The sequence below is a fragment of the Bos indicus x Bos taurus genome, chromosome 16 (genome assembly GCF_003369695.1).
Source record: "Bos indicus x Bos taurus breed Angus x Brahman F1 hybrid chromosome 16, Bos_hybrid_MaternalHap_v2.0, whole genome shotgun sequence".
Taxonomy (NCBI): domain Eukaryota; kingdom Metazoa; phylum Chordata; class Mammalia; order Artiodactyla; family Bovidae; genus Bos; species Bos indicus x Bos taurus.
Window position 1 is genome coordinate 40,470,121 of NC_040091.1, and position 14,916 is coordinate 40,485,036.

The 14,916-nt window shown below is 48.7% G+C and overlaps 1 protein-coding gene across 1 annotated transcript in view; it reads left to right on the plus strand.

Annotated features, from left to right (window-relative positions):
• Positions 1–14,916, plus strand: part of DHRS3 (dehydrogenase/reductase 3) — a 50,214-nt gene that overhangs the window by 26,324 nt on the left and 8,974 nt on the right. Inside the window, exons 2-4 of the mRNA XM_027564850.1 lie at positions 12,048–12,191; positions 12,825–12,944; positions 13,293–13,531. Coding sequence (XP_027420651.1) covers positions 12,048–12,191; positions 12,825–12,944; positions 13,293–13,531 — 503 coding nt within the window. The remainder of the gene's footprint in view (positions 1–12,047; positions 12,192–12,824; positions 12,945–13,292; positions 13,532–14,916) is intronic.

Genomic DNA, 14,916 nt, shown 5'->3' on the forward strand with positions numbered 1-14,916 from the left:
GAAGTCTCTGCCCGGCTCCAGGCTGTGGTCAGCGACTTGTGGGAGGAGGACACCGCTGGGCGATCTAATTTGAGGAGCATCAAAACAATCCTCTCCAACAGCTGAGCCAGCAGTAGCCAGAACATTCTCGGCAGGCCCGGGCAGGGGACGAGCCTGTGCGATCCAACCACGCGCAGCTCCGTGGGAGGCCTGCTCTGGGAGCTCAGCGGTGCCGGAGCGGGAGGGGAAGGCAGGCTGTGGCCTAAGTCCTTAAGAGAGAGGCCCAGTGGTGACCTGCCAAGGTCTCAAGTCAACAGTGGGACACAGGTAATGAACTCGAGGCCTCTTAAAGAGCAGGGTGCAGTCAGGGCTTGTAGAGTCTGGAGACAGGGCTCCCAGGAGGAATGGCAGAAAGAAAGTCCAGGAACCGGGACTTTCCTGGTGGTCCAGTGGTTAAGACTCCTCTCTTCCAAAATAGGAGGCACTGGTTCGATCCCTGGTCAAGGAAGTTGCGCATTCATCAGGGTGTGAACAAAAATAGATTATTTAATTAATTTGAAATCCAGGAAGGAGACACCTGGAAGTGCTACGCAATCTCTGTTGTCAATTTTGAAGGGGTGCCTTTTGGAAGAAGAAAGGCTGCTGGCTTGTTGGGGAAGCAGGAGTGGCAGGCTGGCAGTCCCAGTAAGGGAGAGCTAGAGGCTTCCAACCTGGGTTCATTTCTAGTGAAAAAAAAAAGTCCATCCTGGGAGCAAAAAGGCTATAATCCAGAGTGGTAACATTCAAACTCTATTCTTTTTAGCAACAGAATCTTTGTGGAAATGGCTATTATGGAAGCCTAATGAAAGTGCCACTGCTCTGCGGGGTGGAGGATGGGGGGGGCGGTGGGTTGGAACTGTGTCTATCAAGCTCCCCACCCATCAGCAACCCCTGAAGCTCCTCACTAGAACCCCCAGGGTCCCTAGAGCTCAGCTTGAAAATCTCTCCTTCAAGAAATCCTCCTAACAGGTGACGGGCAGCCTGCTTCGCAGCTGGATGCTTTTCATCCTGGTCTCCTCCTTCCTAGGTCTTGGTCAGGAGTGTGAACTCGGGAGGGTCCTCTAAGTCTGATAGAAGGATGGGAACGGGCACTTTCTAAGATTTGGGGATTCAGCCCTGGTCAAGGCTGTGTCCACAGGTGAGGCAAAGAGGCAAAGAACCCCAAGTTGGAGTCTTCTAGGCATCCACCATTATTATTATTGTAAAATTCAGACTTAAGTTGAAGAACATAGGGAAAACCACTAGGCCATTCAGGTATGACCTAAATCAAATCCCTTATGATTGTACAGTGGAAGTGACAAATAGATTCAAGGGATTAGATCTGATAGAGTGCCTGAAGAACTATGGACAGAGGTTCGTAACATTGTACAGGAGGCAGTGATCAAGACCATCCCCAAGAAAAAGAAAGGCCAAAGGCAAAATGGTTGTCTGAGGAGGCCTTACAAATAGCTGAGAAAAGAAGAGAAGCTAAAGGCAAAGGAGAAAAGGAAAGATATACCCATCTGAATGGAGAGTTTCAGAGAATAGCAAAGAGAGATAAGAAAACCTTTCTCAGTGATCAGTGCAAAGAAATAGAGGAAAACAATAGAATGGGAGAGACTAGAGATCTCTTTAAGAAAGTTAGAGATACCAAGGGAACTTTTCACACAAAGATGGGCACAATAAATGCCAGAAACTGTATGGACCTAACAGAAGCAGAAGATATTAGGAAGAGGTGGCAAGAATACACAGAAGAACTATAAAAGAAAGATCTTCATGACCCAGATAACCATGATGGTGTGATCACTCACCCAGAGCCAGACATCCTGGAATGTGAAGTCAAGTGGGCCTTAGGAAGCATCACTACAAACAAAGTTAGTGGAGGTGATGGAATTCCAGTTGAGCTATTTCAAATCCTAAGAGATGATGCTGTTCAAGTGCTGTACTCAATATGTCAGCAAGTTTGGAAAACTCAGGACAAGAAAAGGTGGCCATAGAACTGAAAAGGTCAGTTTTCTTTCCAGTTCCAAAGAAGGGCAATGCCAAAGTATGTTCCAGCTACCACACAATCGCACTCATTTCACAAGCTAACAAAGTAATGCTCAAAATCCTTTAAGCTAGGTTCAACAGTATGTGAACCAAGAACTTCCAGATGTTCAAGCTTGATTTAGAAAAGGCAGAGGAACCAAAGATAAAATTACCGACATCCACTGGATCATAAAAAAGTGAGAGAATTCCAGAAAAACATCTGTTTCTGCTTCAGTGATTACACTTTGACTGTGTGGATCACAATAAACTGTGGAAAATTCTTAAAGAGATGGGAATACCAGACCACCTTACCTGCCTCCTGCAAAACCTGTATGCAAGTCAAGAAGCAACATTTAGAACCCTACATGGAACGGTGAACTAGTTGCAAATTGGGAAAGGAGTACTTCAAGGCTGTATATTGTCACCCTGCTTATTTAACTTATATGCAGAGTACATCATGCAAGATGCTGGGCTGGATGAAGCACAAGCTGGAATCAAGTTTGAAGGGAGAAATATCAACAGTCTCAGATATGCAGATGACACCACCCTTATGGCAGAAAGTGAAGAGGAATTAACAAGCCTATTGGTGAAGGTGATAGAGGAGAGTGAAAAAGCTGGCTTAAAACTCAACATTCAGAAGCTGGGATCATGGCATCCGGTCCCATCACTTCATGGCAAATAGACAGGGAAACAGTGAAAACATTGACAGACTATTTTCTTGGGCTTCAAAATCACAGTGGACAGTGATTGCAGCCATGAAATTAAAAGACGCTTGCTCCTTGGAAGAAAAGCAATGATGAATATAGACAGCATATTAAAAAACAGAGACATTATTTTGCCTACAGTGATCCATATAGTCAAAGCTATGGTTTTTCCAGTAGTCTTGTATGGATGTGAGAGCTGGACAATAAAAAAAAGCCAAAGAATTGATGTTTTTGAACTGTGCTATTGGAGAAAGCCCTTGAGAGTCCCCTGGACAGCAAAGAGATCAAACCAATCAATCCTAAAGGAAATTAGTCCTGAATATTCATTGGAAGGACTGATGCTGAAGCTGAAGCTCCAATACTTTGGCTACCTGAAGATCTGACTCATTGGAAAAGACCCTGATGCTGGGAAAGATTGAGAGCGGGAGGAAAAGAGGATGACAGAGGATGAGATAGTTGGATGGCATCACCGACTTAATAGACATGAGTTTGGGCAAACTCTGGGAAATGACGAAGGACAGGAAAGCCTGGTGTGCTGTAGTCCATGGGGTCGCAAAGAGTCAGACATGAATGAGCAACTGAACAGCAATAACAAAGGTGTCCATCACCCCATGACTCCAGTTTTCTGGAGGATGCATTGCTCATGTACTCAGTTATGTCCAACTCTTTGCAGCCCCATGGACTGTAGTCTGCTAGGCTCCTCCGCCCATGGAATTTTCCAGGCAAGAATACTGGAATAAGGTGCCATTCCATTCTCCAGGGGATGTTCTCCACCCAGGGATTGAACCCTGGTCTCCTCCACTGCAGGCAGATTCTTTACCATCTGAGCCACCAGAAAAGAACTTTGAGGAGGATAAAGGAAACTTCTGGGAGCAAGGAGGATCTATTTCTGCTCCTGGGTTAATAATAATAGTAGTAGTAATAGTAATAAGAAAGGAGAAGGGGGCACAGAGGATGAGATGGTTAGATAGCATCACTGACTCATTGGATAGGAATCTGAGCAAACTAGAGAAGATCGTGGAGGACAGGGGAGCCTGGCCTGCTGCAGTCCACGGCATCGAAAAGAGTCGGACAGAATTTAGTGGCTGAACAATAACAATGACAAAAATAATAGCCAGCATTTATCAAGTCCTTCCATCATCTTCCCAGCCACCTTTCCAAGTGGATGCTTTACTACTTTAATTTATAGAGAAGTTAAGTGGGTTTTCCAGGTTTGTGTAGGTGGTAGATCAGACAATTGAACCCAGCCTTTCTTGCTCCTGAGCCCATGTTCTAGGCTCCTCTACCCAAGAAAGAGGTCTCAGGACTTCCTTGGTGGTCCAGTGGTTAGGACTTCCACTTCCATGGCAGGGGGCACAGGTTCGATCCCTGGTTGGGAACTAAGATCTTGCATGCCATGTGGCCAAAAAATAAATGAGATAAAAATTTTAAATTAAAAACAAAAAAACACCAGAGAGGTCCGTTTTTGAAAATAGAGAGGGATGTGAAACAGCAGAAAACTCAGAATGTAACTTGCTCTATATACGTACCTACTGGGAGTGTGTGTCAGTGTTTCAAATACTACCTGCCAGCCCGTAGGCACGTCCACTCAGCCCCTCCTTGCTGGCGCCCTGCTCTGCATCACACACTCGGTTTTGCTGCTCGCTTCTTCTCACTTGGCCACAGGGTGGATTTTTGTTCACATCTTCCTGCTGGAAGTGCTGAGTTTGGAGGAGAGCTATGTACTCTTCACATTGTGACCTTCCCACCCCTACCCACCCTGCCACGCTTTGGGGTCTCCGATGGGTCTTTTCTTTCCTTCTGAGAAGCCAGCTCAGCACTACTTTGCTCCAAAACCCGGGGCCCATGGGACACAAGCAGGTCTGCCAAAGATCTGCCCAGGGACTTGGATCTGCCAATTATAAACAGATGCTCCTCCTGGGAGCCACACGGAGACCACCCAGCTCACGTCTCTGGTGGGACCATGCGCCCCAGCTGAACTCCAGCTATGAACGCCAAGGCCAGGCATTCCTGTGAGCCCTGGGTGGAGGAGAGGCACTCACTGTTCTCTGGTCAGCAGATTTTTCTCAAGCCCTCCTGGGGCCAGTGTCACGTGATAGCACTTGGTTTTTACTCTGTACCTGGCCCATGCTGGATGCTGATTAAGGACTCCCCGGAGGACTTCTCAAGCTCATAGGGGAGGCAGGGTGTTCACAAATAGGCCCAGCGCACTCTCATCTGTGTGCTTTGGTGGTGTTCAGTTGCTAAGTTTTGTCTGACTTTCTGCAGCCCCATGGACTGCGGCATGCCAGGCCTCCCCGTCCTTCACTATCTCCTGGATTTGTTTTTCAAATTCATGTCCATTGAGTCAGTGATTCTGTCTAACCATCTCATCCTCTGTTGCCCTCTTCTCCTCCTGCCCTTAATCTTTCCCAACATCAGAGTCTTTTCCAATGAACTGGCTCTTCGCATCAGGTGGCCAAAATATTAGAGCTTTAGCATCAGGCCTTCTAATGAATATTCAAGGTTGATTTCCTTTAAGATTGACTGGTTTGATCTCCTTACTTTCCAAGCAACTCTCAAAAGTCTTTTCCAACACCACAGTTTGAAAACATCAGGAACATGAGTTCTGAGTCACCTATGCCGCTGTTTATAAGTAGTATAACCTTGGGCAAGTAATTTTACCTGTCTTCACTTCACCTGTAGAAGGGGGAGAGAAATCCTACCTACAGGTGGGACTATGGGAATGAAAGGAGGAAACATTTGGATGTACTCAGCACAGTATCTCGCTCATGAAAAATGCTCAGCAGATGTTAGCCAGTGTATAGTGGTGTTGTTATTGTTGTAGGGATGACAGAAAGAGAGCCAGGGAACTTCAGATTTGAGGGGCCATTCAAGCAGGGTTCTGCAGGATGAATAGGATTTCACAAGTAGCCTTGGCATTTAAAACAGTCTGTGCTGAGCACCAGGTAGGGTCTCAGGGAACCCAGGATAGGTGAGATTTAGTTCCTGCCCTCCAAGAGATCATACGCAGATGTGAAATGGAGAGACAGCACACAGTGCAGAATGAGTGAGTGTGAGGTGTTCACTGTAGCCTCGTGTATTCACTCAGCAGTGGGGAGAAGAGACATGCAAATAGTCACCTCACACTGGATGGGAGCCCAGAAGAGGTTGGACGAGCTGTGCTGCGTCACTTGTGTGAAATGGCCTGTTTTGGAAATGATGTATGGGGAAGCTGTTATTCTGTCCTCCTTTTTTGAAGATCATAAATGATGATATTTGTCTTTTAGAAGCATTAGATAGACAAGCACAAAGAAGAAAACCGAAGGTCCTACCCAAGACCACCCCTGTTCCTACGTAGCCTGGTGATGTCCATCAACTTGTTATGTTTTTAGAGATGAGATTATCCTATACGGGTGGTAATTCTGCAGCCTTTAATCCTGAGCATTTTTCCATGATGTGAACTCTCTTCATTCTATTGGCTGCAGAAGACAGTGTATCAAGAGGCAGTGCTGTGACTTTCTCAGCTCTTCTCCATGGGAAATAGAGAATGGGCTGAACACTTGGTGGCTGCCAGTTTCTGCATGCTTAATCCCCATGAGACCACATGAAGTGAAGAAATAGCTTTTCTCCTACTGGGACAGGGAATGGTGGTGAAAAACCTCAGCTCAAATCCCAGCTCTGTCCTGTTGGTTGCTGTGTGACCTCAGATCACTTGCTTAGCCTCTCTGAGTTGCAGTTGCCTTAGATAACAACGGGCATAATACAGCAACCTCAGAAATGACCCAATTTAAATCACGTTCCCTCTTTCATTTTTTTAAATGTAAATATGTAGTCATCTTTATTATAATTCATGAATACATTAGAAACTGACATGGGTCTCTTGGGTTTTTTTTTTTTTTTGGTTGTACTGGGTCTTTGTTGCTGCAAGGGCTTTTCTCTATTGAGGTGAGCGGGGGCTACACTCTAGTTGCAATGCTCTGGCTTCTCGTTGTAGTGGCTTCTCTTATTGCAGAACACCAGCTCTAGGCCACGTGGGTCAGTAGTTTTGACACAGACTTAGTTGCCCTGTGGCATGTGGAGTCTTCCCAGACCAGGGTTTGAACCCATCGTCCCCTCTATTCTTAACCACTGCCCCACCAGGGAAGTCCTGAATCTATTTATTAAAACATCTAGATTTTCATGGGCATCTGCTTTCCACTTGTTATAAAGTTTACTTGAGAATGGTAAAAAAAAAAAAAGCCAATATCTTAGCATCAAGGTCTCAGCTTATTCTTTTTCCCACTCATGGCACTTTGTGTCCAGCTGCTTTCTCATTTCCCAGCTGTCTCCTTGAGACAGGGACCATGTCTGATTTGCTCTGTTAGCCCCCTTGCAGGCGCAGCGCCCAGCCCTCAGCAGGCTCTCCGTGCAGTCCTGGTGAGCAGACTCATGGGGTGCGGACGTCAGGGGAGACGAATCTGAGGGCTTGGTGGGAAGAAACACTGGTATGAGGACACATGGGATTTGGGAGCAGAATCTTCAAAGCTCAGAAACCTCCCCCCACCCCATGCCTTGGGTTTCAGGGGTGCATCTGCAGAGGACAAAGGCTCTGGATTCAAATCCTGCCCCCACCACTCACTGGGTATGACTTGGGACAAGCTAACTTAACACCTTTGAGCCAGTATTCTCGGCCATAAAAAATGGATCATGGTAGCCATCAGCTTTGGGGGCTGCTGGGGGGTTTCAGCCTCACTGTAAGGGCAGAGCTGAGGGAGAGAAGGGCAGGACCCTGAGGCCTGGAAGGCCAGGGGTCTTCACCTGCTTCCCTCCTCCTCTCTCGGACAGAAGCTAGCCTTTTGCCCCAAGGGGAGGGGAGGCCAGAAGGTGTCGAGCCTCTCTGAGCTCTTATTTTGTAAACCCGGCTTAGGAGTAAATCCTGGGCCGCTGACCCTCCCCAGCTGCTCTCTGTCCTGGAAGTTAATTCAGAGGAGGCCATGTTGGGTTCCCAGGGCTCATAAATCTGCCCCTCCCCCGGGCAGCTTACCCCACGCTCCTCTCAGACCTCCTACCTACCCAGGCCTCAGTCTCATTCGGGCACCTGGTGTGACCCCTGTCCTGTTAGGTGTCTGGGGTCACCCCTGATGACTCTGGTGAGGAGCTGCCTGGGCCAACCACCGAACTGTACCTGCCAGGTTCCTGGTCAGTGACTCTGGGGTCCCAGAGGGGTCTCTGCAGGGGGCTGGAGGAGGAGGAGGGACAGCAGCTGCGGTGCGCCCACCGGGCAGCACCTGCCCAGGAGGAACCCCCATCCTTCCCACTCGCAGTGGCTCAGTTACTTGAAGTCTCCATCAGGATGACCAGCCCTGCTCCCCGTCACCATGGAGACGCGCCTGGGTCCTAAGATGGGAACATGCCCAGCCTGATGGCCTGATGGTCAGCCCATCAAACCTTAACCAATCATTCAGCTTGGAGGGTCCCTGTCCCCTTTCCTCTCTTTCTGCCCTGGGCCTTCTGCAGCCCCGGCCTCACCTGTGGGGATGGGATTTCCTGCCCTATACTATCCCCACCACAGCAACTTGCCCTGGGCAGAATTGCTGTCAAAGAAGGTCGGGACCAATGATTTTAGGCCAAGAGGGCCCTAAGGTGGGTGGGAGAGAAGGGTCTCTAGGCTTGAAGTCTGGTTGCACCCATTCCTGTCCACAGGCTTCCTTTGTAAGCAAGTCAGCAGCTCAGGTGCCCCCACTGCCATCTGGACTTCTTTTAATTTGTTCATAAACAAAAAACAATATGTATTAAAAAAAAAGTCCCTGGCTTTTCAGGAACTCTGAGCATCCACCATGGGCCCAAGGAAGCACCTAGCAGTGCAGAGGCTGCACACACAACCCATGCAGAGAGAGACACATTCAATTAGATGTGCACAGGGACGCGTAGCAAGGGGCAACACACTGGCCTGGGCCTCACCTCGCAGCTCAGTCCAGGGTGGTTCTGAGTGGAACCCCAGGTCTCGCTGACTCTTGGTCTAAGTAGCCTGTGGGTAGAAGCTTCTGGGACCCTAAACAGCTCAGTCAAGGGAGCTGGGCTCATCTCAGCCTCAGAGAGGCTACTTAACCACCTTGCAACCCTTCCTACCTGCAGCCCTGAACTTTCATTCATTCGCTCAACAAATAGCACTTGCGTTGCCGAACACTGAGATATGAAATGAACAAGGCAGAATCAAGGCCCTCAGGGAGCTCCTGGCTCAGAGGGATGGGGTGAGGAGGACAGAAAGTAAACCCCTCCCAGCTCTCTGTCAGAGATGGGGGCTCTGAACATGAGGAGGCCAGTCTCCCAATCCAACAGGGGCATCCTCAGCAGACCCCTGAAAAGAAATGGCCAAACCTCAGCATCCCACCTGGGTGTGTCCCCCACGCACGGAAGACAGTGGGGCACAGCCTTTGCTTCACCTCCTTCGGTCCAGTCCCTGTTTTCCTCTCCAGGGTGTCCTTCCAGCCATGCAGACAGTGCTGCCTCCCTGGTTCTCTCTCTGCTGGTTTCCTTGTGCTCCCAGCTGTCTGGACCCCTGCACCTTCTAACCTGTACGCATCCCTGCTTTGAGCTTCCTTGCCCTGCCAACTAGTCCAGAAGTTCTCAGAGTCCCAGAAGTACCGCTCTTGTCCTCAGCCAGACACTAGGGAACTGTGCAAGCCCCCGGGTCCTGTTCCCCAGACAAGCTGGAGGTAGGAGGGCGTTAGGCAGGGACCAGGGCAGAAGAAAGGAGGCCAAGGGTTTCTTCCACCTGGATCTGACGTGCTCAGAAATTAGATGTATGGATGGAGTGGGGTGGCATGGGGTGAGTAGAAAGAAGAAAGGATGGGTGGGTGGATGAGTGGGTGGATGAATGTGAAGGTCGGATGGACAGACGGATGGGGTGACAAGGGAGGGTGGGAAGAAGCTAGGGTGACAGTGACTACAAGACGGCGGTGAGGTCTGACGTGATGGAAGATGACGGAACACGCTGAACAGTTGATCTCTTTCTTCTTCACAAAGGAAATCTCTCCAGCCTTTCCTGGAGGAGCATATTTGAAGTCTGTTTTTAGTTCAACAGACAAGAAAATGTCCCTTGGAGCCTGTCTAATTGCAGTCCATTTGCTCTTGGAGGACTTTTGTCATCGTGGAGGGTGGCTGATGGAATTCTTCCTCTTAAAGCCCTTCCTGTATTTCAAGACTTCAATTAAAATAAATAAAGTGGTTGGACAAGGTGGGGTTTTCAAACTGGGCTTTCCCAGAGATGTTGCAGGAGTAGAAAGAACACTCTTATTCTCCTTCAAGAAATATTTCGAAAGTTTTAAAAACTCTAATAAAGGGGACTTCCCTGGTGGTCCAGTGGCTAAGACTCCATGCTTCCAATGCCTGGGGCCTGTGTTCGATCCCTGAGTAGGGAACTAGACCCCACACACTGCAACTAAAGTTCTCAAATGCCACGACTAAGACCCAGCACAGCCAAATAAATAAATAAATATATATTTTTTAAAAAGTCGAATCCATGGGAGCCATCAACACATCTGTGTGTCCCACCACTTGCAGCCATTTTGCACCCTGTGTGGTATTGTGAATGTTCTGATATTTCAAGGTAAACAGTTGATAAACCGTTATCACCAACGACTACTTGTCTGTGTGACTTTCCTCCGTACCGAGTTGCAGAGCAAATAGATTCTGGTCTGGTGTGCCTCAGGTTACATCCATCACCCACTTGAAAACGTTCACCTTTCCAGCTCAGCCTTTTTGCTCTCATGTGTGGCTTTTCAAGTAAGAAAACATGGAGTTGGACATGTAATTTATTCCTTTTACTGGTTTCACACATGGGGTTTCCGTGTTGGGCTCTATTTTTAAAGGAGGAATTTCATTGATAATTTGAAAGAGAAGAAACAAAAATAGAAACCCATTAGATTAATCCCCAAGGAGCCTTTTATCTCTTCTTTTCTCTGATTCTCTCCAGCCCCCAGCCTTTCTGCCTTTGTGCTGATTACACTGGATCTTGAGATTATTAGCTCCCTGTCACCCAGCCCTGTTTTACCAACAGGGGCCCCTCTGGACTCAACAATGTGTCATGGAAAGGAGTGTCATTCTCCTGTAGGTCAAGGTTGAGAATTAGCCCACCCTCTCTTCTGAGCCTTTTATGGCCAGCCATTCATAAATTTGTCCAATTCCCTTTAAGAATTCATGTCTTGGTCCTGCCAGGGTCATCTCCTGGCATAATGAGTCCCACGTTTATTACCTGTGGGGTGAGGTCGTGTTTCTTTCTTGGCTGCCTGTCTTCCCTGCCCTCCTTCCATCTGGGACCACAGCTGGGTAGAAGGGAAGGCCTTGCTTAGTCTCCTGGTACCTTACGGCCAGAACCTTGCAGTCCATTCACCCACAAGGCTCTAGACCTCAGGTGAGAAGACCAGCTTGCTCCTAGCCGAAAGCGTTCTGGAACAGTGTACAGGAAGAACTCTGCTGCTACATTTAACTGGATAGGATTAGTGGAATGGGGCCGGCAGGAGATGTCCTCCTAGAAGGAATACATAAGAAAGAAAGTCCCTTGTGAAGGACTTCCCTGATGGTCTAGTGGTTAAGAATCTGCCTGCCAATGCAAGGGACACGGGTTCCATCCCTGGTCTGGGAAGATCCCACATGCTGTAGAGCAACTAAGCCTGTGAAAAGTGAAAGTGTTGTTGTTCAGTCGTGTCTAATTTGTTGTGACCCTATGGACTATAGCCTGCCAGGCTCCTCTGTGGGATTTTGCAGGCGAGAACACTGGAGTGGGTTTGCCATTCCATTCTCTTCTCCAGGGGATCTCCCTGACCCAGGGATCAAACTCCAGTCTCCCACACTGCAGACAGATTCTTACCATCTGAGCCACCATGGAAGCCCCATGTAAACCTGTGGGCCACAACTATTGAGCCTGTGCCTGAGAGCCCAGAAGCCACAACTACTGAAGCCCATGTACTGCAACTGCAGAAGCCCAAGAACCCTAGAGCCCATGCTCTGGAACAAGAGAAGCCACTGCAGTGAGAAGCCCCGCACTGCAATGAGGAGGGGCCTGAGCTCACCACAACTAGACAAAGCCTGCATGCAGCAATGAAGACCCAGCACAGTCAAAAGTGCAATCAATTTTTAAAAGGGAAGACTTGCGAACCATGCATCCATCGGTGGGGCATCAGTGGGCTCAGAAACTCTTGGTTCCCTTCAGAGTAGGCGATCTGCCTTTAATAAGTCATATTGTGACTTTGCACGCTCTTTTCAAATGGAATCATGGCAGTCATGGGGTAAATTACCTACTGAATTTCTGATGGCTTCCTTAGCAACCACCTGTTCAGACCACTGTCTTCCTTCCAGATCGTTCTGTGGGGCCGGACTGAAAAATGCCTGAAGGAGACGACGGAGGAGATTCGGCAGATGGGCACTGAGTGCCACTACTTCATCTGTGATGTGGGCAACCGGGAGGAGGTGTACCAGACAGCTAAAGCTGTGCGGGAGAAGGTGAGCGGCCTGGGAGGCACTGGCCTCAGCTCTGTCAGAATCCTAGCCAAAGGGGACAGTCTCACGGGGCTTGGAGAGAGCTTGCTTATGGTGGAATGGCTGTTTGCAGGGCATCTCGGAGGACTCTCCTGTGAAGCTGGTCCTGTGTGTGTGTGTGTTGCAGAGAGCAGGGACTAGGGACATAGACTGACTGAATCACCTGTTGTCCCCTTTGGAAGTTTAAGCCTGTGAGTGTCTGTCCTAAACCCTGGGTAGTGGGGTGGGGGTGGGGTGCAAATGTCTCGTGGTCGTCTGGGAAAATACCCCTGACTCCAGACATCTAGTTAGACTGAGTGTATTAGTGAGGTCCAAGAGAGCAGAAACCACCCTGTTAGATATCTGGCACACGGCAAGTGTTAACTATGTCACAATAACCTCATTTATTATAGGTGTGCTCTGTGACAGGTATATTAGGTGCCATAAATTATTTCTGATCCCCAGAGCAACCCTGGTATGGTTATTAGCCCCATCTTACAAATCAAGACTAATGCTCAGAGAGGCGATGTGGCTGCCCAGGGCCAGGTCCCTCCTCTCCAGGGATAGGCCACTGGGGCTGGCTGCCCTAATGGCCCGGTGGCCCCTTCTTGCCCACAGGTGGGTGACATCACCATCCTGGTGAACAACGCCGCCGTGGTCCACGGGAAGAGCCTGATGGACAGTGACGATGATGCCCTTCTCAAGTCCCAGCACATCAACACCCTGGGCCAGTTCTGGGTAAGGTTTTCCTGAGCCAGAGCCAGCGCTGGGCATGTCAATGACATGGTCTTCCCTTCCAGGGAGCCTGGGGCTATAGGGGAGTGGGGAGAGGCTCACCAGGGCTTGGGCTTGGGTCTAGAGGGTGGCTGGACAAGAAGAATGACAGGCTCTCCAGGAGTCATCTGGACTTTCTGAAATGTGGGGGTTGGTGCCCTCAGCCTCCACCCCATCACCTCCCCATCGCAGGAAAACCCAGTGGCTGGAGGGGTGCCCGTGTCAAGGGTAGTCTGTTCTCCCCAAGAGGGTAAGTCGAGGGGCTGTTGGAAGCTGTGTCTGCCGCACACTAACCTCCCCATCCACCCTCAGACCACCAAGGCCTTCTTGCCGCGGATGCTGGAGCTACAGAACGGCCACATCGTGTGTCTGAACTCCGTGTTGGCACTCTCCGCCATCCCTGGCGCCATCGACTACTGCACGTCCAAAGCCTCAGCCTTCGCCTTCATGGAGAGCCTGACCCTGGGGCTGCTGGACTGTCCGGGCGTCAGCGCCACCACCGTGCTGCCCTTCCACACAAGCACCGAGATGTTCCAGGGCATGAGGGTCAGGTCAGTGGCAGGGGACCCTGTCTCCGAGCCAAGTCCCTCTAGTCAATTGGACAAGGGGACTCATTATACCCAGAGAGACAAAATTTTAAAATAACCCAGAAGTGCTTTTTCCCTGGCTTTTTGGTCTCATATCTGAGTCTCCATCTGCAAGGCAGTGGGGTTCTATAGTGGTTTAGGGTCCTGCTTCTCAGGTCAGGGGCTTCACAGAGTACCCATGCTAAACGCATGCAATGGAATACTCACCCAACTATAAAAAGGGTGTAAAGTATTAATTACGCAAATGATATGGATGAATCTCCAAAGCATTATGTTGAATGAAAGAAATCAGAGACACAAGAGTGCATTTTGCATGGTTCAATTTTTCTGAAGTCCTAGAGAAGGCAAAGCTGGGTGGAGGTGATGGAGATCAGAACAGTGCAGTCCTAGAGGAGTGGGGACACAGCCTGGCAGGGAGCACCAGGGAACCTTCTAGGCTTTTAACAATGTTCTCTCTTCTTGGTCTGAGTAGGGATTACACAGGTAAAAACTGATCATGCTGGACACTTAAGATTTATGCCTTTTATTGTATATAAGTTATAGCTTAAAGAAATACCGAAGCCCAACCACCCCTCCTCCAGACCAATTAAATCAACAGGAAACGGGTACCACTGGTTTAGAGCTTACTTTGGAGCCAGACCCCCAGGATGTGTGTGACTCTCCAGCCTCTGTTGTTAATCTGCAGAATGGGATGATAGGAGTAGGAGTCTGTGATAAAAATAAAATGGGATCTAGCACAGAATACCCTATGTGCTACATTGTAAGTGCCCAGTAAATGGTGCTACACTGATGTGCACTTATGAAGGGACACAAGGTTGTAGGGAAATGAAAATGGGGAATCACCCAAAAACTATTTTCCTTGTTTTTTTGCAAAGCAACATATAATGATAGTTTTGCCTTCTAAATTACATGTATCACCCTCTTCCAAACATGAGGATAGCATGGAAGGGTCATTGTGAGGATTGCATGAGATCGTGGAAGGCATGGAGCACAGTGCATTCATGTGGTGTGGGAATCACTCAGAAGACCTCAGTGATTATCACTAGGGGTGGTTTTGCTAAGCAAGAATCAAAACACCTGGCTTTGCAGACTCAGAGACATGCAGAACAGACTTCTGATTGCCAGGGGAGAGGTGAGGGGAGGGAAGAAGTAGGAGTTTGGGATTAGCAGAAGCAAACTATTATATATAGAATGGATAAATAATGTACTGTGTAGCACGGGGAACTATGTTCAATATCCCGTAAAAAACATAATGGAAAAGAATATGAAACAGAATATATATATGTGTGTGTGTGTGTGTGTGTGTGTGTATAACTGAGTCACTTAGGGCTTCCCTGGTGGCTCAGACA